This window comes from Hibiscus syriacus, unplaced genomic scaffold (assembly GCF_006381635.1).
Source record: "Hibiscus syriacus cultivar Baekdansim isolate YM2019G1 unplaced genomic scaffold, ASM638163v2 tig00110596_pilon, whole genome shotgun sequence".
NCBI lineage: Eukaryota > Viridiplantae > Streptophyta > Magnoliopsida > Malvales > Malvaceae > Hibiscus > Hibiscus syriacus.
Window position 1 is genome coordinate 345,862 of NW_024062794.1, and position 26,095 is coordinate 371,956.

General features: G+C 34.3%; 1 protein-coding gene and 1 pseudogene across 1 annotated transcript; both read left to right on the forward strand.

Annotated features, from left to right (window-relative positions):
- Positions 1-8,064: 8,064 nt before the first annotated feature.
- Positions 8,065-10,164, forward strand: LOC120133789 (protein BEARSKIN2-like). The gene is made up of 3 exons (XM_039150305.1): positions 8,065-8,242; positions 9,063-9,340; positions 9,435-10,164. Exons 1-3 carry the CDS (start codon positions 8,080-8,082, stop codon positions 10,107-10,109), a joined length of 1,116 nt encoding a protein of 371 aa, XP_039006236.1. The 5' UTR covers positions 8,065-8,079; the 3' UTR covers positions 10,110-10,164.
- A 10,454-nt stretch (positions 10,165-20,618) lies between these two features.
- Positions 20,619-25,893, forward strand: LOC120133803 (annotated as a pseudogene).
- The last annotated feature ends 202 nt before the right edge of the window (positions 25,894-26,095 follow it).

Here is a 26,095-nt window from a genome sequence, read left to right on the forward strand (position 1 = left end):
GCATCGAAATGAATCATTAATTTGTTTTAATATATTTTAAAAGAATGGGGACCTAAAACAGTATTTCCCCTTTTTGAATATAAATTTAGTTTGAAAACATGTTTCTCTCCCGTCAATGGCTCGCTCTCTTTCTTCCTTTAAGATCCTCGGTGCTTCTCTTTCGATGGTCTTTGTCTCCATATCCAGGCAACAGAGTATTTTTTATATTATATTTTATGGTAACTGTTAATGATTTCGTTTTTTGTTTTAAAGGAGTGATTACTCGGCTGAGCCGTTACCGGAGGCAGTGACAACGAGCTTTAGCAAGCCAAGAATGGTGGGGAAAGTGGAAGGAAGAGATGCGATGAAAAGGTTGGTGTAGGAGAAGAAGTTACCTTATGATTGGGCTGAAGAGGACAGCCAGGACGACGACGACGATGAAGTGATGATGAAACCGCCGAAAATGCCACCGTATTTGACCCTTTCTTTCATCGCAAACAATGCGTCGACGGCAGCGGTGGAAGTCTTTGGTTTGCCTTCTCTTTGAGATTCAACTCGTCTTAGAGTGCAATCCTTGAACCCGGTCGAGATTTACTCGAAGAAATAGCCCGAGAAGCTCCGACTTCCGTAGTCGACGGACTTGGATCTCGAACGACGATTCAGCCGAGAGAGTAGCGACATTAGTGGGACTATCATCATCCTCTATCAACACAATGCCTGCTTTTCTTGATGAACCAAAGCTTATCTCCTTTGGCGACTTCACCAAAGAACTAGAAATGAGAAGACGAATCTACTGCAGCTAAATTCATGTTGAAACTAAATTCATATTCGCAAGAGGGAAAAGGTCCCTATACTTTTAAAATATATTAAACTAGATTAATGGTATATTTTAATGTGTTGAATTAGTGGGGCGTGCGTCATTCGTTGTGTACTCTTACTTAAAAAAAATGTATGACATGATTACTTCATATCGGTATATAATGCATTCATTTTTATATCACAAAATTACTATTTTTTAACTCAACTATTAATTACAAGAGTCATTAATGATTAATTGAAATTAATTAATTTATAATAAATAGTTGATTATTCTAAAAAATCATGTGACATAATTTGAATTAAAACGATGTTTCTTAAAATTTATTCATTCATTTTTTAATCATTTAAAATTTTGTTCCCAAGCATAGCGGAAACCCGATCCTCAGCTTGTACAGCAAGGTAAACTTCAGCAGGCGGTGTGTAGCAACATTATATATATCTTTAACGTACACTTGTTTTAAGTGGTGTTTGCTCGTTTGAAATAATTCAAGATTGGTATATTAATTGCTACATAATTTATATTTCACTCAATTTAACATGTTTTACTCCATAGGGGTCGTTTGGTTCACGACATACAACATTATCGGAGGAATGAAATCCTCATTTCTCCGTTTGGTTGGCCGGTAATTTTATTTCTGATAATTTTTTATTACCAATAGTGGATTTTTTAGAGTATATTACCGGGAATGTTATTACTTCCCTTCCCTTTAGTATTGTTGGATTACCGGCGTTTTAGACTAAAATGCCCTTAATTTTTCCCCCCAAAATTATCCTTATTCCGTCGTTGAATAATAAAAATTCTACGAAAGTTAAATTACAAATTTATCCTTAAACTATTTTAGATTTAAAAAAAAAGTTCATAATTATAATTTTATATGAAGTTCAGGGGTTAAAATAAAATTTTACATTTTTATTAAACCTATTTATTTTTTTCAATTTTGTAAAAAAAATTATATACATTTTATGAATTTAAATTTTTTAAATAAAATATATAAATTAATTATAGTAATATTATAGTAGAATTTAACTTTTTAAAAAATAAATATATAATAAGGACAATTTGGTAAAATATATATTATAATAATCTTTTATTTCTTTAACCAAATTCGATAATCTTACATTCCTACTAAACCAACCAAACACAAAATACAACATTCTCATTAATCCTATTCCCTGATAATCTTTTATTCCCACTGATAATCTTACATTCCGTGAACCAGACACACCCTTAGGATAAGTTTTCTTATTGGTTTAATGTAAGGTAAAATAATTAAGCAATTACTTTCAAGTGGTCTTTGGGCCTTCTAAAAATATGAAGTGACATTTTCCTAAAGCAAAAGGTTTTAAAAATTTACATAAATTTCAGTAACTAAGTCGTGAATCATATTTATGACTCGTGTTCGTCTCTCAGACTAGGTAGAGAGTTATAAATTTTCTCCAAGACATTAAGATATTTCTGCTAATTGCAATATCGGAATGCCTCCACCCAAAGCATCATTCAATGTAAGTCATTAGCCAAATCATTGAGATGCTTGTGTTGATCACATCATAGAGATGGCCTCTTCTTATAGCATTCTAGTTATTCTCAACATTGAGATCCCTCCAATATTATTAACACAACATTGAGGTGCCTCCACAAAAATTATTTCCAAAACACCCAGATCCTCTGTTAATATGACGTTGATTATTCATTTATCAAACGTTTAGCCACTCGAGCTAAAATAATACAAGCATGCACGACATTGCCTCAAAAAAGATCATTTTATAATCTTACCTCAGCTGTGAAAGGGGTAACCGTACAAAACTAATTTGGGTCAAGTTTTGCGCTGTATATAGTAAGTCCCCTATAAGATACATAGTTGATTTTCAGATGCATCGAGATATCTTTTGTATGGTACTAGGTTAGTAGAATAATTTCTTCTAACCTCTTAAAGACACATAATCAATTATGTTGACCTTTTCGAAGCATATAACTAACTATTTACAAAGCCTAAAAAGCTAAAGTTCCTAGAAAACTTTCAAAAGTTCATAGGAAAGGCTTAATACTAAAATGAAATAAGAGCTAAATTATACGATTTTCTATCAAATTAATCTAGGTAAAATGTCTACACCATTGTAACTTCATACATGCATCGATATTTTATCGACATAAAAGACGTCTCAAAAAGTAGATTAGTGTTGTACCTCAAATTATAAATAATATTAGTCAGATCCATCGTGAGTCTCATACATTACATCTCTAACACTTTGGGGACCTCCATTTGACTTGGGAAAAAGCCCTTGGAAATGGCAAGACAAGGGATTTTTTTCCAGATTCTTCTTAAAATCCTTTCATTTTCTCCCCCATGGCCACGGAGCTTAATATTACCTCTATCATGTGGGATTCTTTGTCAAGATCAATTAGATTAACTGTCACGAGCCATCGGCTCCTATGTTGTCCATCAACAATCATACTATCAAAACCTGATTTAATTAATAATTAGATAAAACTAAATAGTAAACAACAAAACTTTATAGAATCAAATTCAAAATCAATACTATTAGTTCAACTTTAGTTGTTTTTTTAGGTTTTTGGTTTAGTACTATGTCAATTTTTAATTTATCTCTTTCAATTGATTTTTAATTTAAAAATAAATTGAATTTAAAAAACCTCTCGTTTCGAAAAATTTTGGATTTCCTTTACGATCGAAAAATACGGTTCGAAGAGTCGCCACCAACCTTTGATTAGGGTGTGATTGGGCACCCAAAAACGTTTTGTCATTTTAAATAAAAATTAATTTTAATTAAAACAACAAATTGATGTCTGCGTTACCAAAAAAATAAGTTCGGGAGTCGGTTACGTGTGGGGAAGGATTAGCACCCCCACAACGCCCTAAATCGGTACCTAGTCGATTAATTAATATCTTTGTATTGAACTTGACAAATTCGAACTTGATTTGATTTATAATCCCGAAAAAATGCGAATTTTACAATGAAATGTAGTAATATTAAATTATTTCATATCGAGAAGGAATAATTTATCAATAATTGAGAAAATTAATTCCTACTCAAATCAAAATAATATAATATTAAAATTTCATTATAATATTCAAATGCACCCAAATAAATTTAATTAAAATTACCAAGTCGTTTTAGAAAGATAAAGAATGTTCAATTATTTACAAATATCGAGACCAGATCTTAAAAGTTATAACAACATTTTCTCGATAAATTTAAAAAACGAACATTTCTTTTTCTTTCGTTCCCAAATTTTAGGTGTCGAATCGATTTTTTAGTTTCACTTTTGGGATACACTTTTAATTTAAAATCGTCAAAACGACCCTCTAATCAGTTAAGACAGGCCACTCAACACAATTTTAAATTAAAAAGGTATTACCCTTAGTCCGATTATGTAATAGGTCGAGTTATGCACATGAGGGTATCATACAAATTATGCAGAAAAAGATGTCATGCCAAAATTCATTAAACAAAATTAAAAATAGCATACAATGTGACATACAAAAAAAATACATACATATATTTTAATTAAAAATCATAAACCGTGCATATTAACATATAATGTGCAAATGTGACTTAGATATGAAAATAAATAACATAACATACCAAATTATAAATTTTAAAAAATATATATATACATAAATGTAATGATTAAATTTAAATAAATATAAAATTTAATATACAAATCAAAAATTAAACCATGGACTTAAATAAAACATGCATAATTTTAAGGGATCTACACCTAAATATTTCGACAAAATTATAACTAATATTAAAATTGGAAAATGATGAAATCTGTACAAACAAAAAAGGGTCAAATTCGAAAATTAATCCCTCGGGTGACTAATTTACAAAAGACGCTTAAGCTTTGGGGACTAGGAATTAATTCACCCTAAACATTTAATATGAAACCTAAATGTAAACTAACCTACATGGACACTAACTCACGCAAAACCCAAACTATTTAATATAAATCCTAAACAAATTAAACCTAAACTAAATTAAATATAAACAAATTTAACCTAATGCGTGGAACATGCACAGTGCTCCCATCTTCCTCTCCATTCTTCTCTTTCTCGGCCACACACAGCGCCACTTAACCCTAGACCAGATGCCATGGCCATCTTCTCTAAAACTCAACAAACAGAACCCTAAGCACTTAACAACCAACCTAAACGACCTAGAACCTCGACCCCAAAACCCACATGCAAACACTCAGTTGGCCTAAGAACGCGACCCCCGACGCTTGGCCAAGGTAAGTTCTTTCTCTCTCGCCTTTTACTATTCTGGGTTATCTTTCAAATGGTTCTTGTTTTAATCTTCTCTCAAAATTTTAATCGATTGATTTTTGGGCATTCTCACTTTCATGGCAACGAAACTTTGATGATTCTTTCTCTAGGCTTCGAATCACTCCTAAACACTGCCCCGTTGTGCTACATACGCTAAACTCCGAGACCCTTTCAGATTTTAATTTTAAAAACAATCACACATGCATAAAACAAGAGAAACGAACTGGAAAATTAAGAAAATTGGAGAAGAACTCATAGGAAACTTGTACCTTTATTGCTTTATCTACTTTTGAATTGTATGATTACACTGTGATTTCCTTTCGTATTCTCTCAACACTGCGAAATTGTTGATAGTTAATCCAATTTTCCGCTTCTCGTCCTCTCGTGATGGTTGATATCTCCCTTGGCTAATACCTCTATTGGCTCGTATCTCTTTTTTTTTTGTTTTTTTTTTTTCTGTCCTTGTTCTCTCTGTCTCTCCAATGTTTTCTCATATCCCCCCTTCTATATGTATGGTGGTTAATACATAAAACCCGACCCTCACTTCCACTTTGCTTTGGTTAACTCCCAATAACCGCCTTTTTAGTTTTTTAGGATTTCACGTGGACTGGGCTTGATCATTGGATTGGGCCTCTAACTGCTCTGCTTCGAGTCTGCTCCGACTTAGTCCCGGACAAATCGAGTATCTACACACTCCACAACTGAAAAAGATAAGGTAACATACTTTATAATATGCTAAATAGTTTTATATCATGTATTCTAGGTACTCATTAAACGAATATATTGTATGTGTTTGTGCGAGTGCATGCATAGAAACAACTAAGACGGTGCATGCAAGTGTTGATTGAATCTAAAATATCCACTAAACATGATATTCAACCGTATAGAAACATATACCGTCATATGTGAAGGATCAAAATGGATAAATAAAATCAATGGTGTGGTTCAATTGGTAAGTAGTTTAATATCTTTGAAATAAATTGAGTTCGAGTCATTGTGTATGCAAAAAAATTTTGCTGGAAGACTCATATATTAAAATTAGGTATGTGATACAGATCGATCCGAATTTATCAAAACAAAATCACGTGAAACCGAGATATCAACAAATAAAATGGATAAATAAAGGTAAGATCAAACTAATTAAAAAAAATTAGCGTGCAATTCAATCAAGATTTCGTTAAACCCTCTCCTCAAGTCGTACCAGCATGTGCAATCTTGTGCTGTGCCTACTGCGTCCAACTGTTGTTATTTGGACCAAACTACATACATTAATACTTCGTCATATATATATATATATATGAAACTCTGGCATTCACACGCATATACATAGTTATGATTCACTTACATAATATAAAACATATTTAATTTTATATAGATATAGAATCGTTAATGAATAAAAATAAAAAAGTTGAAATTAATTCATTTTTTAAAATTATTATCTTTTTATTTCTTATTGTTAATCTCAATTGTCTATTTAATTTTTTATTTTTTTTAAATTATTATCTTCCTATTTCTTATTGTTAATCTCAGTTGTCTATTTAATTTTATTCTTCCAACAATATTTTATTTTTCACTGTAAATCTTAATCGTCTATTTTTATTAATCTAACAATCTTAAATACATACAAAACTAAAAAAAAAATATTAGATTTTGTATTTTATATATATATATATAAGACCGTCCAAATCTTATACGGTGCGAAGATCCCAAGAAGTTTTAGCGGTTGTTTTTCCAATACTTGCTTTCGGAATGAAACTCTTTTTGTTTTCTCGGGATTGTTTGTTATTTTCCTTTTCAATAAATTAGCTCCTTAGAACGTAGCCCCTTTCTCCAAGTTTATGTGCAGCGCGTGCAAAGTTTAAATATTCATTAAACATGACAAGTTGTATTAAACCTAATCTTTCCGGTTTCCATGCATGCTAATTATTATTTTTTATATTAAACATATGTGTTATCTCTTTTGTAAAGGTTATCTTCTGTAAATTATGTATTGGTGTATGGTATCTTTTCCAATATATTTTTGCTACTAATTATATTATACTTTAATGTTTAAATGAAGTTCATATTAGTGAATGTGTCAATTTTAAACTTTTTTATAAAATATAAATAATTTATAGAGCAAGTGGTTAAAAGCTTTCAGTTCATATCTCATCTCTTTCTTAAATTATGTGTTCAATGCCCATTAGGAGTAAAATTCTCCTTGAACACATGTTTTATCTTTCATAAAAATCTAGTAACTATCAATCATCTCTTTTCTCTATTCGAACATAGACAAAATATTGATATAAACATGAAGATTGAGAGAATCAATTTAATAGATTGTTCCGCGAACGATTCTGAATGCATTGACAAACTTTCGTAAAAAGGATATAACTATATAAGACCGTTGACCTTTTCTAATCAGAAGATGTATCGTGATGAAAGCAACACAAAACGTTAAACTATCATAATGATAGACAAAATTATGCCATGAAAAAAAATAACACTTCAATGATATGAGAAAAAAAGATAAGTTAAAACGAGAGAATACTTATTTAGATCTAAATCAAAAGAAAATCAAGTTAATTGACTTAGAAAAATACTCAATGAAATCATATTATAAATTACCCAATGCGAGGAATAGAGTTAAAGTTAAGCCACGCCCACGCTCCCTTAGGGCATGTGGAGCAAAGAAGGGCCCTCAGGTTAAAGCATTCATTAAAATAATACAAATCATAGTCTCATTCCTTAGACTTGCTTTTTACGCAAGCTTTAACCGTCTCCGGCGGCGTAGTGACCGGCCGTCAACTGCCACTCACAATTCCCCTAGCACCCCCACCCGTTGAAACTCTTCTTTCCATATTTATTCTCCTCTTCAAAATGATTGCTTCCATCTTTCTCCATATATGTATATATATATGTACGCACACGTTAACATTACGGAGAGTTTTAGAGGAGAAAAAAAAACCTAAGTGGAAAGCTTCCTAGTTGATCATCGAGATTTTGGTACTAAACGATGGGTTCATCGAACGGCGGTGTGCCTCCGGGGTTCAGGTTCCATCCAACGGAGGAAGAGCTCCTTCACTACTACTTGACCAAAAAGGTGTCGTTTCAGAAGTTCGACATGGAGGTCATTAGAGAAGTGGACTTGAACAAGATGGAACCTTGGGAGTTGCAAGGTGAAGTGTTTTTTCCCCACTTTGCTTGAGATTTTATAGTTTTGTTCGTTATGTCATTTATATTCATCCAAAATTCGATCTCAATAGTTAAATAATATTTTTATTTCTTGAGGTTACGAATTCGAACACGACATCTATAGTGGTATTTGAATATTTATTGTAAAAAAATTTGAATTATAATCGAAAAGTTTTCTACAAAATTTGTTTTCCCTACTCTATACTGATCTCAGTTTTAATGTTTCATGCCCTATTATTTTTCTAGAAATTTTTTCATAGTTTCTCTGATAGAAGGTTTGGAGAAAAATGTTTATAAGGAGAAGTTTGAATAATTACCATCATTCTTATTTATATTTATTACCTAAAAAACCAAACAATTATTTGTGTTGCGAAATACTGCTTTTTATAATCTCATGCTATGAAGATCTGCCAAAAGTTGCACTATGATATTTGAATCCAATAATATTTAATACATAAGAGTATACAAATTAAACAAAAAAAGGGTAATCAGCTTCAGTTTTGAAAACATTACTCACACTTGTATTTTGATTTAGAAAGAAGAGGTTCTATTTTATTATTTAGGGTAAATAGATGAAAAATGAGAATATACAAATGATCACATTATTGTTCCGTTTAGTGCACGGTGTTGAAACTGAGACACCGAACATTTTCTACAATTAATGCAAAGAGTCCTGATAAATTTGTAGACTTGCAGAGTAATTAAAGCCGTTACATGAAAACTAAGTTAAAGCACTTAAATCTTAGTATTTGTATTTCTTTTTCGATTATTTCAACCTATGAATTATTGTGTATGTATATACAGAGAGGTGTAGGATAGGATCAAGTCTGCAGAACGAGTGGTACTTTTTCAGTCACAAGGACCGTAAATACCCAACAGGATCCAGGACGAATAGGGCAACCAATGCTGGGTTTTGGAAGGCGACGGGGAGGGACAAGTGCATTCGTAACAGCTACAAGAAGATAGGTATGAGGAAAACCCTTGTTTTCTACCGAGGAAGAGCTCCCCATGGCCAAAAGACCGATTGGATCATGCATGAATACCGGCTCGAAGATGGCGACGATCTCCAAGGAAATCACGTGGTTAGTATAATCTCTCTCATGCACCTATACAAGTTAAGTTATGGTTTTAATTTCTCTATTGTGCTTAAATTGAGATTTTTGCATGCATGTGTAGGAAGATGGGTGGGTGGTTTGCAGGGTGTTCAAGAAGAAAAACCTCTTCAAAGTTGGCAACAACATCAACTCATTGGATCAACAGCTGAACGTTAACAGCACCACCACTTCAAGCGGCAGCCAAACTCAACCACTTCCTTTCATGCATGGATCAAGCGACCAATACAACCTCAGCAGCACCATTCAACAGAGCTTGGAACTAAAAAAGGCCGAGCTAGCCCTTCACTATCCTCCTCCTCATCATCACATGCCGACACCTACACCTCAGTGTCATCTTTTCCATACTCAAACCATAGTGCCGACGGGAAAAGTGGCTATCGGCTATACGGAGTATGCATCGCCGGTGGGTCTCCCGTCGGAGTCACATCATCAGCCGATAATGATCAAACAACTGATGGGGAACCATAGGGAATGTGAGAGTGGGAGTGAGAATGTGAGGTACCAAGCTTGTGAGACGGGCATAGAAGGTGTTGGTGGTGGAAGAGACGATGAGAACCAGGGGATGAACGAATGGGGCATGCTGGACGGCCTGGTGACATCTCATATAGGATTAGGTCAAGATTCTAACAAAGTGGTGAGGTTTGAAGACGGTGCCGCTACGAATGGGACCTCAGTGCACCCAATCAACCAACTTTCACTTAGAGGAGAAATGGATTTTTGGGGCTATGGGAAATAGTTTAATTTGATTGTCACTGAACTACTTCATATATTCATGGTAAACTATATATGTTTTTTTCCTGGGAGTTCCACTATTGTTACTATTTGCAAGAAACAGTGCTGGAATATATTGTGTTCATTTAAATTATGTTTCTAATTATATTTTAAAAAATCAACTATTTATTACAAGTATCATTCATGATTGATTGCACTTAGTTTATTATTTAGTTATGACGTGTGTGAGTTGTAATAAATAGTTTATTATTCCGTACAATCGTATTTTTTTAATAAAAAACGATTAATTGTAATTGATGGGTTTTATAATGAATGTAATCTTCTATATTTATCTTTTACGTACACTTGTTTGAAGTTTTGATTGCTTGTAAATTATGAAAACCTTAAAAGTGTTTTTTAGTACTAGTTTTCTCTCCAATTTTGTGTCGCTCGTACTCTTTTTTTATTTTGGTTGATAGAGACATTAGTTTGTGTTGTTTGCCGAGCGGTTTTTTTTCCTTTATTTTTCTATACATTATATATATATATTTAGTTTTAATAACTTTGTTCTTACTATACGAATTTTTCTTTCTTTATAGTACATTTTTCTTTGTCTTTTATATATATTTTAATTTTTTTTATCAGTTGTTTGATTGTTTTCTTCATTTAATTTTTTAAGGATTGAATTTGACATGTCTCAACTGATTAAGATGTTTTTTATCATCTTGTTGATCTTCTATGCTTTTGGATCTTAGAATTAAATTTAAATATGTGATTTGCATTCGGAGATAGTTTTAAAGTGTAGTGAATGAATCCGAAAGTTCAAAGTTTCAATTCTCCAGCCTAGACATACTATTGTACCATATGACTTACATTTTAATCGTGGCTGCTGCACCTTCCCGACTGTTTGTCGCTTCACCCATCTCTTCTACCTTAATCGAGAACTTGATCCCCAAAATCAATTCGCGTTCAATTTTTTAGGAAGAATGTTTTTTTTTTGCTCAGCAATAAAGATTATTTCATTATAAAGGAAACAAATCCTCAACTTCAAGCCTCATTAAAAAAAACCCTAATCCTAAATGGGGGAAAAGAGTGCTACAAAGTTGAGGAAAAAAGCCAGAATACAGACATGAAAAAACACAAAGTGATGGAAAACCACGCCAAAAACCAAAGGAACCCCACTCTAACAAGAATAAAATGCAGCATCACGAAACTAAAGCCTTCACAGAACCGCCTAAAAATAAAGCCACCCAAGTAGCCAGGAAACCAAACAAAACAACCGAACCAGGTATACAATAAACACAACAAAAATAATCCATTGTAATTGAATCACCAACTTGCCTTGAACATAACTTTTCTCATCGATCCCATCTTTGCCAAATAATCTGCCAAATTATTAGTAGTCCTCGGCGAAAACACAAACTTGATTTCACTTAACTTCAATACATATGCATCCATTTGCTGAAAAGTTGCTCCCCATCTCCATGGACGAGCAGAAGCGTTTTGAACCCAATTCAGCACTACTTTAGAATCAGACTCAACCACCAGAGCAGCTTTACCTCGCCAGCAGGAATCGGCGAACACTTCTAAAGCAATTTTGATTACTACGAGCTCCGCGAAATCTGAATTTACCTCTAATACTGGCCCAAAGAACATTGCTATTATATGTCTATTAGTTGTCCTCAAAACTCCCCCACAACCTGCCGACTTGCTCGACGCAGAGCCATCCACAATAAACTTCAACTGACCCGATACAGGCGGGAGCCAAACATTCAAGGAACTTTGCAATGCGCTAGCACCAGCTGATTTCCCTGGCCAGTCACACCATCAATTCTCATCTAAAACACTGAATTCCTTCAATGCCTTACACCAAGCGAAAGCTCTCATTTTTACATATATCATCAGGTCTTTAAGTTTATTGCCTTTATTCCTAAAAACAAAATCATTCCTGGCCAGCCATATACTCCATAGCGCCACTGCAAAGCTAACAAACCAAGCCAAGGCAATCGATCCTGACCATCTGAACTGATAACAAAACTCAAAAGCTTCATCCACTGACTGTAAGTTAAAACCTGGGATATGCCACCACCTGCAAAAGGCGTTACAAAAACAGATCATAAAGAAACAAGACACAAACAAATGGTTCGCCTCCTCTTCAGCATCTCCACACCAAGGACAAAAACGCTGAGCATCGGGCAACTTAATCCCTCTTTTTATAAGGAATGCCTTAGTTGACACTCTGTTCAATTTAAGCATCCAAAGGAAATATTTCACCTTGGGGAGAACTTTTAAACTCCATATTTTGTCGAAGTTGAACGTGCCTACACCATCGAAATTCCCATCACTAAGTAATAGCTCAGTCAATTTCTTGACCTTGAACAGACCATCAACTTCATGCACCCATACAATCCGATCGGCCACAGACAAATTTAAACTCACTTTATCCATTTCTCGTTTTATATATCGTACGGTAATTAATTCCCTATCCAGCAAGTGTCTTTCGAACAGAGCAGTAGTATCTAGACTATGCCAAACACCTGCGGACACCATATCTCTCACCGTAATATATTTCCTCGACGCAAGCCTGTAAATTCGAGGATATCTTGATCTTAAAGCACTTTCTCCAAACCACACATCCTCCCAAAACAAAGCTGATTTCCCATCGCCCACTAACCATCGAAATGAGTCTCCACTCATCCATTTAGTTGTTCCTCCACTAGACAAATTATTAACGATCTCTCTCCATGTTATAGAAGCTTTTTTGATATCTTCATGACAAACCAACCAAGGCAGATCCCCTGAACCGTATTTATGACATATAACTGATCTCCATAAAGCCCCTCTTTCGATTACGAATCTCCACCCCCACTTAGCTAGTAACGCCTTATTTTTTGCTTTAAGGTTGATTATTCCAGCCTCTCTTTTCTTTTTCGGCAAACACAACCTGCCCCAATTCACCCTTGGCAATCTCCTCGTGTTACCGTCGAAACCCCACAAAAAACCTCTCCTAATTTTATCAATTCTAGATACTACTGTTTTGGGAACGGGGAATATCGACATATAGTACAACGGAAATATAGACAACACTGAATTGATAAGAACCACTCTCCCGACAAAAGATAACATCTTGTTTTTCCAGCCCACTAATTTAACTTTGAATTTTTCAATAACAAGTTCCCACATCGATGTTCTCCTTGGATCAGCTCCTAATGGAATTCCTAAATATTTAAACGGAAACGAGCTCACCATACATCCAACCAAAAGAGCAAACTGATTCAGATTATCTTCATCAACTTTCACCCATGCTAAACATGACTTCCTAAAATTAATGCTTAACCCCGAACCCATTTCAAAGCATATCAGAATTCTCTTAACATTGGAAAGGCCACTCTGATCTGGACGAATGAAAAGAATCGTGTAATCCGCGAATTGTAGGTGTGAAATGCTTGTATTCGATACCACATTATCAATACCATCAAAGAAACCTTTACGGACAACTCCTTCAAGCAATAAGTGAAGAACCTCTGTTATCATTATAAACAAAAGAGGGGACAACGGATCTCTATGTCTTAAACCTCTATGCATTTTGAATTCTTTTGTGGGGGACCCATTTAATAAAACCGAAACTCTAACTATCGAAATGCATTCCCAAATCCATCGTCTCCATTTGCTCCCAAAACCCATACAATGCTGCATAGAATCTAAAAACTCCCAATTAACACAATCTTATGCCTTTGCAAAGTCTAATTTTAGTATCAATCCACCTCTCCCACCCCTCTCTTTATTCAAAGAGTGAATAACTTCATTTGCAACTAAAATGACATCGAAGATCTGCCTTCCAGCTATAAAAGCGCATTGAGTCTCGCTAATCACTTTTCCAATCACCTCTCTTAATCTGCTTGCTAACACTTTAGCAATTATTTTATACAAATTGCTTACTAGCGAGATTGGTCTATATTCTGAAATTTCAGTTGGAATGTCCACCTTCAGAATCAATGCTAAAAAGGATGAATTGGCATTCTTCCCCAATTTCCCATTCATATAGAAGTTGTACATTGTCTTCATCAGGTCGGCTTTTACCCATTCCTATGATTTCTTAAAAAATAGTATATTGAAACCATCCGGGCCCGGTGCTTTGGCCTCCCCACAACTCCACACTGCATCTTTAACCTCTTCAATCACGAAAGGTGCTTCCAACCCTTTTACCTCAACCCTAGATAGTTATTTGAACGGAAGATTAATCTCTGTTTTCCACTCCGTCTTCTTTCATCTGAAATAATTGCTAAAGAAATTAAAAACTTTGGCTCTAAGTTTTTCCGGTTCGAAATCACTAGCCACTCCCAAATTAGCTCCAATAATCAAGCGTTTTTTACTACGAATCTTAACTGCTCTGTGAAAAAAAAGCTGAATTTTCATCACCCAGTTTCAGCCAGGTCAATCTGGATTTCTGTCGCCATATGTCCTCCTTCTCCTTCAAAAGATCCCATAGCCTCCTTGTGCAATTCAGAACCTCCTCCCTATCTCTTTCGTCTAAATCATTCGCTTCATCTTTCTTATCTAGCTCGAATATCATTTTTTCATCAAATTAGCTTCATTATCGACATTCCAGTAGCACTGCTTGTTCCATTTCTGAAGAGCTCATTTCAATCTTCTTAATTTCACACTTAAATCTTCATCACGATCACCTTCATGCTGCAAAGCATTCTTAATAATCTCAGTGCAACTCTCCTACTGTAACCGTCTGTTAATCAATTTAAACGGTCTAAGCCCCCAATCTATCATCTCCTTCCCTAATAATATAGAGATATGATCTGAAATAGTTCTCGGTAAACAAAATAGAGAGGCATCACTATTGTCATAAAACCATTCATCCTCAACAAAAATTCTATCTAGCCGACTTTTTCTATTTCTCGGCCCGAACCAAGTGAATTTTCTCCCAGATAAGGGCATATCAAAAAGATTACAATCTTCTATGAACGTATTAAACACTGTAATCTCCTTTTGTCTGTAGGAGCACCCGCTTCTCTCACTGTGATTTCGTATTGCATTAAAATCGCCTGCCATAAACCATCTATTGTTGTTTTTCCTCCTGACATTCACAATCGCATTCCATAATGTAACTTGTTCAGAAACTTCACAAGGTGCATAAACGTTCATAACAGAACATATCGAATCATCTGTCAAATACTTCCCTTCTATCAAAATAAATTTGTCTGTAATTAAGCTATCAAGAACCAGAAATCTACTCTTATCCCACACAGACAAAAGACCCCCAGATTTACCTATTGCATTCGAAAATATGAATTCAAAGTCATCATCACACCAGAAGCTACTTATCTCTGTATCCATAAAATTCTCCTTTTTAGTTTCTTGTAACAACGTAATTTCAACTCTATGAATCCGAATAACCCTCCTAAGTTCTGAAATTTTCACATTTGAGCCCATACCTCTTATGTTCCAAGACAAAATCCGCATCTGGACTCCTCCCCCTCTGATTACCGGCTAGAATTCGATGGATAAGGATTGGGACTCTCCTTCAAAATCATTTGTAGCTAAAATTTCTCTAACTAAATCCTCATCTGAACCTTTAAACTGTATACCTAGCTCTCTGCCAATCTGAAGAGTTTTCATAGCTTCCATCTTTTGTCTCTGCCATCGTTCTTGAAGATTCGAGTCAGACAGAGACCTGCCTTCGAGTTCAGTGGACTCTTCCTCTCTATGCACCTTATTCTGAATTTTCTTCACACGATAATTTCTAATTTTTCTCTGAGAACCACCGTAATTATCTTGTATACTTTGAAGGGATCTATATTTCTTATTTTTTTCCCACCTTCAGACTAGCGTGTTTCTTGGTTTTGGGCATAAAAGAATCTTCACTCAAATTTGTAATCATAAACGGCCCCTGCTTCCGATCTTCCTCCTCTCTCCCCAAGCTAGACTTACTTCCCTTTAGATCTCCCGAAAACCCAAACAATTGGTCTTCTATTCCATTGGATCCTACTTTAGGAATTATATTTTAAAGGCCCATATAGTTTGTATCCTCACCCGCCTTAGACCCTGAACACCCTTCCCATATAGACAAGTCCTTTAAATTTTCACTTAATCATTTATTAGTATCCACCGTCATAATTAATAATCTACTGACATCATCTGCCACTTCCCCCTCGTGTTCCACCTCCACCTCATAATATGCTTTTGTAAGTTCTCAGATCTAACATCATTCACCCTCTGACCCAATATAACTTCCTCCCCTATATTTCTCTCTTCTCCATCCAACCCCGACAATGAGCCGCCTTTTGATATGATCCCCATGCAACATAATTGGCTATCATCATCCTCATGCCAACCCTCCGGGTTCTTCTTCTCCGATGAATTTGTGCTCCTTCCTGCCGACGAGCTCGATTAAAAAGAGGCTATATTAACTTCTGCTTCTTGCTTACGACTTTTTATTTCGCTCATGTTAGTGGACTGTTCCATAATTCTAATTTTGAAAACATCTCTTCCTGCTTCCAAATCAAACACTTCATCTATCAAGTCTCTTTTGCTTGTTGCTATTAGAATTGTCATCTCCTCGCACCCCAATTCCTGAAGAGCATTTTCACCCATCGCTACAACTTCACCCCATTGCTCGGCAATCCTTTTGAATGTGATATGATTCCAACAATGTAATGGCACACCGATTAATTTAATCCAGGTTACTCTTTCGGATGCTCTGTAAGATTCTGTCCATGGATGAACTTTCAAAAATATTTCAAGTAAGAACGACCATTTATTCTCCTCCATGATCCTATACAGCTCATCATCAACAATTTCTATTAGGAAATCACTCTCTCCCAGAAACTTGGTCTTGACTTCTCCCAAACTTCCGGCACTTAATCTTTCTTCCACCTGAGTCGAAGAACAAACCGTCGCCATAGTGCCTACCAAACATTTCTGAAGTTTTTGAACTACATCATCATCGATAATCACCTGTATAACCCTTCTCCTCCTACTTGCATTTGCCTCAGAGTCTTCATCACCGATACTTTTATCTTTATGAATCCTTGCAGCTAAATTGGAGGTTGAAAGACTATTCTGATCCCCACTTAAATTCTTTGCTCTATATCGTGCTTCCTTCACTGAAAGACAATATCTGAATAACCAAAATCCATTTAGTCTTTGCATTGCTCTAATTGTATCCTCTTTGTTTGAAAATCTGACAAATCCAAATCGCTTCTCCATTCTGTCATTTTTCCTTGCTATGAAAGAGCTAACCACGTCTCCATGCCTTCCGAATAATTGTCTCAAACCACTCCAATGATATCTAGGAGGTATGTTTTGAATGAACAGAGTTTGATTCTCACCTTCCTTTCCTGAAACCTTCACCGTCGGTATCTTTTGATTCTCACCTAGCATGCTGAAATTGATGATGCTTTTTGGGAAGTTCTGGGTATATGTTATTTACGGTAAAGTATACCTCGGATGAAGACTGTTTTTGACAACCTTCTGGCCATATTTTCTCCACTTATAACCATCGTCTAGTACATCAACCTCGCTTCTCGTCTGGAAACAAAACCTCGGTTCTCTAAGCTTTGTCCTATCCTTCACTCTTGCCTTCTCCGAAGCCGAGCTCCTCCACCTGGAAACCCCCCCCAAATTTTCTCAACTTTTTTGTAGTGGAAATCAGTACGAAACCGAAATATGTCTTTTAGGAAGAATGTGATACCTTCAATACCGCATATTTGTTGTCTTGTCCCCATCGTCGTTTCCCTTTGACGAACCTCAACAGTCCATCTCTGGATCTTCTGCTCATCTGCAATCTTTCATTGGCACCACCATCATCGGTGCCACTCAGACGAAAAACATAGATTTTTGGTCGCATATTCCTTGCACCACCTGATTTCTTCTCCCTACCCTTGTTCCGCCCTTCATAATGCCCCCTTTCCGCTCGCCCTAGCGCCCAGCAAGACTCACGTGCGTGCCCAGCCATCCGTGAGCCTCTCCCGGTCTCTACCTGTGTCTTGTGCCCAGCCATCCGTGCACCCACTTGTACCCTCCTGTCGTAGCTTGTGACACCGATGGCTTAGAACCCTAAGCCACAACCCTTCAAAGCATGATGAACACTAAATCTCATAATTACTGAGCCTTACCTCCTATCTTCATGAGGTTGCACTTCGAAATAAAGAAACAATAATAATAATTTAATTATTACTATTTGCTTTGTTAATTACTATTACTAATCAAGTTAGGCCTTAAAATGGAGTACTAATATCGGTATCATATTATTTGCATACAGATAACCTCCTAAATCAGGCTCACCCTCAAACCTAAAATCTCTACCATTATACATGTATTCCCTATCTCGATTCAGTAAGATAAACACAACCAATATTCTGGAATCGGTCATTAATTCATATTTTGAAGCAAGCATGCTCCTATTTCTGTAAGTATTCTGACATGTATGATTTATGTTTTTGTATCTGAAAAATCTATAGTGTGGTCTATGACACTATTTTGAATTATGTTAATACATGCCACGTTTCTACATAACTTTGATTATGTTCTGATTTCTGACATCATGTGATATTTTAATATTGTTTTGTATTATTTATCGCATGTCTTTTGCTATTATTCTGAACTTGGCATCGTATGTCATTTTTGCTCTAATGTACTGGGTGGGCTTGTGCAGAAGGAAGTATATGTTGGTTCAACCTTGGTCTAGTCTATAGCATCCACTATGTTGGCTCGGTCATGATCTGATTGGTAACATTCACTTTGGTGATTGATCGCAACTATTAACATGGTGGGTAGGCTAAACTTGGGCTATGGGGAGATCGTATTGATACAATCTGTATAGAGTGGGTAGTTAGACTACTAGCCGCACTAGTATATCTGCATTTATATCTACAACGGCGGATCCATCCGGTGGGTATATGTCCATCTTAGAATCTAAATTTGCTTAGGTTAATTAATTCATTTTATTAATTATGTTAATTTTAAAATTTTATTTGTGTACACCGCATAAATTTTTTTTTATTGTATGTTTTACTAGTGAGTTATTGATTTTGATATGTATGTTTTTATCAAATGTTTCATGTTTACTCATTATTTTGGTGATCTTTAATATGCATGTAAAGTGTCAGATCCATTAGAGCCACTACAGATAAGACAAATGGGAAATTGAAGTTTTACTAGGCTTTTGCTAATTTTTTTTTTATTTTATGCATGATCCTGAGAAAAGCATGTGTGAAGTACTCATTATTAGCACATTTTGATCGATGCATCAATATGAATATGTGAGATGAGATATGATAATGATTTAAAAATGAAATCATAATTTAAAATGTGCATTAAAATAAATAAATAATGGGTTAAAATTAGATTATTGACTTAATATAAAAAACATAATTTATTTTGTTATTTTATGTTTGGTTGTTAAGAAAATTGAGGGGAGTAATCTATGTATATGTGAACTTTATGTGTTTTTTTGGTCCGAATTATAGTTCTTAAAATATTTTCTATTTATTCAGAAATTTGATAAATGATCTAGATAATGTTTTAGTAATAGTTTACGAGTAAAATTAGACATTAGTATTTTTTATGTGTCACTTTATTAGAGTGATATTTTATTATAAATTAATAATATTAAATTCTATAATGCAACCTTTCAAAATTCATTAATGAAAAAAAATCATCCAAACATTAATGATCCTTAATTGTAGTTTACTCAAAACAATTACCGAAAAACTTCGTTTGAATAGAGTAAATTATTAAAATATAAAAATTCAATAGGCCTTTATAATAATTTTAAATAAGATTATTTTTTTATTGTCCGCCTAATTCCCAAAGTTTAGTCCTGACTAATTTGGATCGACTCGGGTTGTACACTTATCTTGTAGATGAAAAAATCATTTTATGACAAAAATATTTTTTTATTATGAAATAAAGAAAATAAAAAAAAATAAGAATATAAAAATAAGAAATAAGAGAAAAATATTATATAATCTCAATGAAATTGTATAATATTTTTTCAATATTTTTTTCAAACTTCGAACTTATATACATAAGTAATAGATACTATATAAAATCTTTATTTTAACTAATTTGATAAATTATAAATTTGTAAATATTTTATATTATTTTATATATTTTAATGATTTTAAATTATCAGTTTAGTTTTTGTTATAGATTTTATATCTTACAAGTTAAAATATGTGTTGGACAAGTATTATAATTAAAATTGAAGATTTTGATAAATTAAAAGTTATTAGAGTTACTATTATAGTTATTTAAATTATATTTTATAACTCGATTTAAAATTATAATTTTGTCGAATTAATATTTTTCCTGGTTAATTCGAAAAAATTAATTGTTCGTATCGAGTTTTGTTCACCAGAGGCAGTAACGGCGACGGGCAAGAGAACGTGGATAATTATCAGAAACTACGCCGTTTCGGTTTTCTCTATTGTTTAATGTTTACTCTGGTCTCAACTACGACACTTTGCTTCGCTCTTTTATAGTCTCTATATATTCTCAATCCTTTCAATTTTAAATTTTTCAATTTCTTCTTCCCACAAATGAATTTTTTATTTTTTTCCCATTAAACAAATAGTATACTATTAGTTTTGATCTTATCGTCCCCTTCTTCGTGTATAAATTTCAGGTGATTTGATTTATATTTTTTATTAATTTATTTTTGTGCTCTATTATTTGCTTAATTATTCTTAGATTGGATCTACTCGCTGCAATCCTAGTTTCCAAGTCTCATGTAAAATTTTCTTGAATCGTTATTCGTTATGGTTTTCTGTTTATTGAAGGATTTATGATGCTTGGTTGTGGCTGAGAAAATCGCTGAATTGAAAATAAACAAGAATAGATAATGGTTTGATCTATCTATGGAAATTCAAATTCAAATCAAGTCGATATCCCTCAATTTGTCTTTTTTTTACAATAGTATATATAGTTTGGGATGTAAATATGATGGTCTAATGGAATAATTATTGATGATTCTATTTCTATGTAAGAGAACAATTGGGGTGAATTCCTTGGTTTGATTTTTCTTTTTCATGTAAAGATGGTGTTGCTGATGAGAAAAACTGGATGCCCATTTTTTGATTCGTATTTGTTGTTATCTGATTGGTGATTGGATTTTTTAAAGTTTGAAGCAATCATTTTCTTCCCCCTTATTTGGTTTATGTTGACTTCTTTAGTTTAAAGCTTTCTCTAAAAGTCTTTTGCTGAATCTACAAGTTGTACTGTATGATTGCCGATTGGTCCTCGTCCACACTTTTATATTGCAGTCTGCGGCATACTGGATAGATGTGCTATGCAGATATTACGTATAGCTCTTCTGCAAAGAAGAGCTTTGGATGGGGCTATTTCTGGAAGGAGCCGCTCCCACAAGGTTTCTCTGTCTTTGGTTTTTGTTTTGTGGGGACTTCTCTTTCTCTTCAGCTTGTGGCTTTGTCATGGTGATGTTCATAGAGGTAGTTTTTCATTTTCATCTTCTTCAACTTAACTGTCATGTTCTCCTAACCCGAACTGTTATTGTTCTGATTGTGTGTGTGTGTATGGTCAGTCTGTATTAGATCTCTTGTTTAGTTGGGTTGTGTGCTTTCACCTCTGTTTCTTAAATAACTATTGTGCATCCATTGAGCCGTTCTTTAATGTTTTGTGGCTCATGATTAGGCAGCTATTAATCTTAGATTACACTTTACTTGATTCGAAGGTGTAATCCATCCTTGCTACTTTCATACTATTTGAAGCTTGTAATTATTCTTTGGATCGGCAGGGTCATTTCTTATGCCACTTCCTCCCTTCTTTGCGGTTTAATAATTATGGTAAAAATCTGTCATGAGTAGTTGCGGTGCAAGTCATCTGAAGGCTAATGATTTCATTAAGTTTATTTACTAAAGTATCAGTTTGGTGAGAATGAAGGAGTATATGTGAAAAAGTTGTAAATAAGACTGGCTTTACATCTTTAGCTAATTGCAGTTAAACAGACAAATTCAAAATATGCAAGGAAGCTAATAATATTGTGATACTATTCCACTAATAATAGAGCAGTGTGTGAGATATCTAATCAATATTTATAAAGAGGATAAAGCTGAAACTAGTTTCATTCAGGATGTATGAAGCAACTGATCCTTAAAAGGGAGAAGAATAAGAAGTGTTGACATGGTTCCATTTCTATTGTTCAGTTGTCCCATGTTGCCTCTTCAGAGCATTTTAGCATCAAATCTATTCTTCCTTGTTTATGCTAAATATAGTCATCGTTGCTAGTTCTCTCCTCCTTTAGATTTCAATTTCTTTGTAAATTTAGTGGAACCTCGGACCATCAAGTTGATATATCTATGCTAGTTCTTCTGTTTTAATTTGATTGTCACTTTTATACATGTATACTAATCTGTCTGTAGTGAGTTGTTGACTCCTTTTAGAGTAGAGTAAAAAGTTATGGAAAATGTTGATGTTTTTATTTCAAGTGATTTCTCTAGAAGAGGAAAAATGTTTTAAGCTATTACCCTTCCATTGAGTTTTCTTAATCTATATCTCGAATCTGTTTTATACTTTTATTTAGGAATGGGAATACTTCATCCTTGTCATGGAACTTTGCTAATTTATCAATGTTTCATCTCTCTGATCCCATAAATATCTCATCATTTTGTTTGCATGGTTGAAATTTGGAAAAGATTGTAGCACCGACTTTTTTGGTATCTTTCATATCTCTAGTACTTATGTCCCCTGGATTGCATTTGTTACTGATGTCTTCTTCATAGTTGTACATGCCTTTACTGTTCAAGTTATTCATATAATTCTGTCTAAGATTGCGAATTATTCTTTCCATAAAATTAGAAATTTGGGTCTTATTTATGTACTGTTTGGATAATCTTTAATTGCTGGAAAGCATTTGCATGTCTTCTTACTATCAATTCTGCTATTTTATTAAATATAGGTGGGTCTGTAGTCCTTGGCTTATCAACAGGGGATGAAGCTAGGATGGGACACAATGAACATTCTGATTCTCCTGGTCAATGTTTGGCAGACGAATCTGGCTCTATCTCTTCTCATGATGGTTTTTGTACAAATGGTGCTGAGACCACAGATTTTCATACCAATTCACCTGCAAGTGATGAAACTAGCAAAAATCCTTTCTCTGCTCATGAGAAACTTGATGCTGGTAACTCTGATGCAGATATAAAATCTGAAAATAGCTTTCCGAAGTCTGATAGACTGTCCCATGCTGTGCCTCTTGGTCTTGATGAATTCAAAAGCCGAGCATTCATTTCTAAAAGTAAATCCGGTACTGGTCAGGCAGGAGTAATACATAGGTTGGAGCCTGGGGGTAAAGAATACAATTATGCCTCATCTTCAAAAGGGGCAAAGGTCCTTGCATATAATAAGGAAGCAAAGGGTGCCTCTAATATCTTAGGCAGAGATGAGGACAATACTACGGAATCCCTGGTCTGCAGAAGAGAAATTTGTGGTTATAGAACTTTCAGAAGAAACTTTAGTAGACACCATTCAAATAGAAAATTTTGAACATTACTCCTCTAATTTGAAACAATTTGAGTTGCTTGGGAGTTTAGTTTTTCCAACAGATGTTTGGACTAATCTGGGGAACTTTACTGCTGCCAATGTGAAGCTTGCCCAGAGATTTGTTCTTCAGGAACCAAAATGGGTTAGGTATCTGAAGTTAAATTTTCTAAGCCATTATGGTTATGAATTTTATTGTACATTGAGTGTTATTGAAGTGTATGGAGTGGATGCAGTGGAGAGAATGCTGGAGGATTTGGTCTCTGTTCAGGATAATCTCTTTGCACCTGAGGAAGGAGTCCGTGATCAGAAACAAACAGCATCACAAGCAGAGTCCACGCATCGCGATGATATTCATCAAAGTTCACACAAGGAAATGGGATCGGAGCCTTCAGTGGAGAACTCAAATGTGCAGTTTGTTGCTACAAGTAATGTTGTTCCTAATCCAGTTGAAGAAATTCGTCCTCAACAAGTTGGCAGAGTACCTGGAGACAGTGTTCTAAAAATTTTGATGCAGAAAGTTCGAGCCCTAGACTTAAGTTTATCTGTTTTGGAGCGGTATTTAGAAGAGTTGAATTCCAAGTATAGTAATATCTTTAAAGAATTTGACCAAGTTATAGGAGAAAAAGATAAACTGGTAGAGAGAATTAAAGCAAATATAAAAGCTCTCCTTGACAACCAGAATATCATTGTATGTGAAAAGTTGATACAATATAATTTTTTTCTTTCTTTTTCTTCTTTTTTTGAATCAGGTGTATTTTCACTGTAATCATTTGTTTTATATTTTTCTTTTATCAGGCTAAAGATGTTGCCGATGTCGCTTCCTGGAAATCTCTGGTTTCTGTACAGCTGAATGCTTTAGTCAGAGATAACGCTGATCTCAGGTCAGTTCGATCCCTTAAAGATTAATTTGCTTAAATTTCATTTTTTTAAAATTTTTTGTAATAAGCATGTCGTATGAATTTACTATTTAAAATTATTCCAAAATGACATGTGTATTGGTTATAACATGTAGTTCTTCACCAATAAGTTGCACATGGTTTACTTCGGTACTAGTTTTAGGATAACATGCGAACATATTTCTTTTTTTCCTCTAATAACAAACCGTTAAGCTGAATTAAAATGACTGAAACCAACAAAGACTTTAATTACTTATGTTTTATCTCTTTTTGTAACTTTTGAAATTCTCCATTCTAAATTTGCAAACTTCTATAAAATATATTCGAAATAGTAAAACAAATTTTCAATATATGGAAACATTTTTGTTTTATACTTTTAAATAGTTAAGATATAGAAACCAAAATCAAACCAAGCATGATGGATGGTTGGTTTGCTTGTTTCTTTGTTCTTTTGGGTGTGAAACATTTACACTATGTTTGCTAAAAAGGAGGGGAAATGGAATGAAGGGAAAAAAACGAGGAAAAAATGGTGAAGGGAGGAATGGAAGTTATTTCTCCTTCACTGTATTTGGCAAGAATATAGAGGGGAAGAAAGAGATTTTGGATAAAGTTGTAATTAAAATTGTTAAGAAATGAGTGTTTTCCTCTTACATTTGGATGGATTGAATTTGGAGGGAACGGGAAGGTACAAATCCACTCATTTTCCTTCTATTTTCCTCTTAGTAAATGACAGAACCGTTGGAAAGAAAGTATTAGGCTTTGCCCGGTAAGAAGGAATGATAAGGATGAGAATATTTAATAAAAACCAATTCATTCTTGAAGGTGATGAAAGCTGATAAGGATGCATCTTCTTGTATTTACGCAATGTGCATATGCATCTTGTATTTATGATTGCATAGCATTGTATCCAATAATTGTATGCATATCATGTGTAAGGAGAAGCCACCATGGTTAGAATGTAAAACTATGAGTCGAGTCAACATCCATGCAAACCATTCCATTGGGCTAACTGAATGAAATCTGTAATGGCTTTTATTGCTGATTAAAGTACGTACATTTTGAAAAATTGCTGGTCCGTAAAATCTTGTTTGTGGGATTTATCTACGTCTGGCTGGTGATAATTGGCATTATAATTTTCAGGTGGAAAATTGAAAAAGTTTTGGAGAGCCAGACATCAATGGAGAATAAGTTCATGGCGGTATTTGTTGTAACTTTAGTTTTCGGATTGTTTGCTATTGTGAGGCTATTGGTAGATATGTTGTTGAGCATTTACAAGTCATTTATTAGTGTTCAAAGAACGGAGAAGCCATGGAAATTTTGGTCTTGTAGCTCTTCCTGGCTCTTCTTGCTATGCAGTTGTAGCATAATCATTTTTATATTATCTATTTAAGTATATATGTTTTATGGTTGCATTTACATTTGGGAATTTGGATTGGATTGGATTTTCTTGTTTAATCCTAATGCATTCATGTGCTTTGCAACAAGGGATTCATAGGTTTAGTTGAGAATTCTATATGTTAGTGTTGAACTGATTCTAATTTATGATGTTTTATTTTGGGAAATTATTCCCAGCCAATCAGCCCTAACAAGTATCAAGTCC

Excerpts from the sequence above, each read along its gene's own strand:
- LOC120133789 (XM_039150305.1), top strand. The coding sequence starts at position 8,080 with ATGGGTTCATCGAACGGCGGTGTGCCTCCGGGGTTCAGGTTCCATCCA. Across the intron at positions 8,243-9,062 it reads GGAACCTTGGGAGTTGCAAG|AGAGGTGTAGGATAGGATCA; the intron begins GTGAAGTGTTTT and ends ATGTATATACAG. Across the intron at positions 9,341-9,434 it reads ATCTCCAAGGAAATCACGTG|GAAGATGGGTGGGTGGTTTG; the intron begins GTTAGTATAATC and ends ATGCATGTGTAG.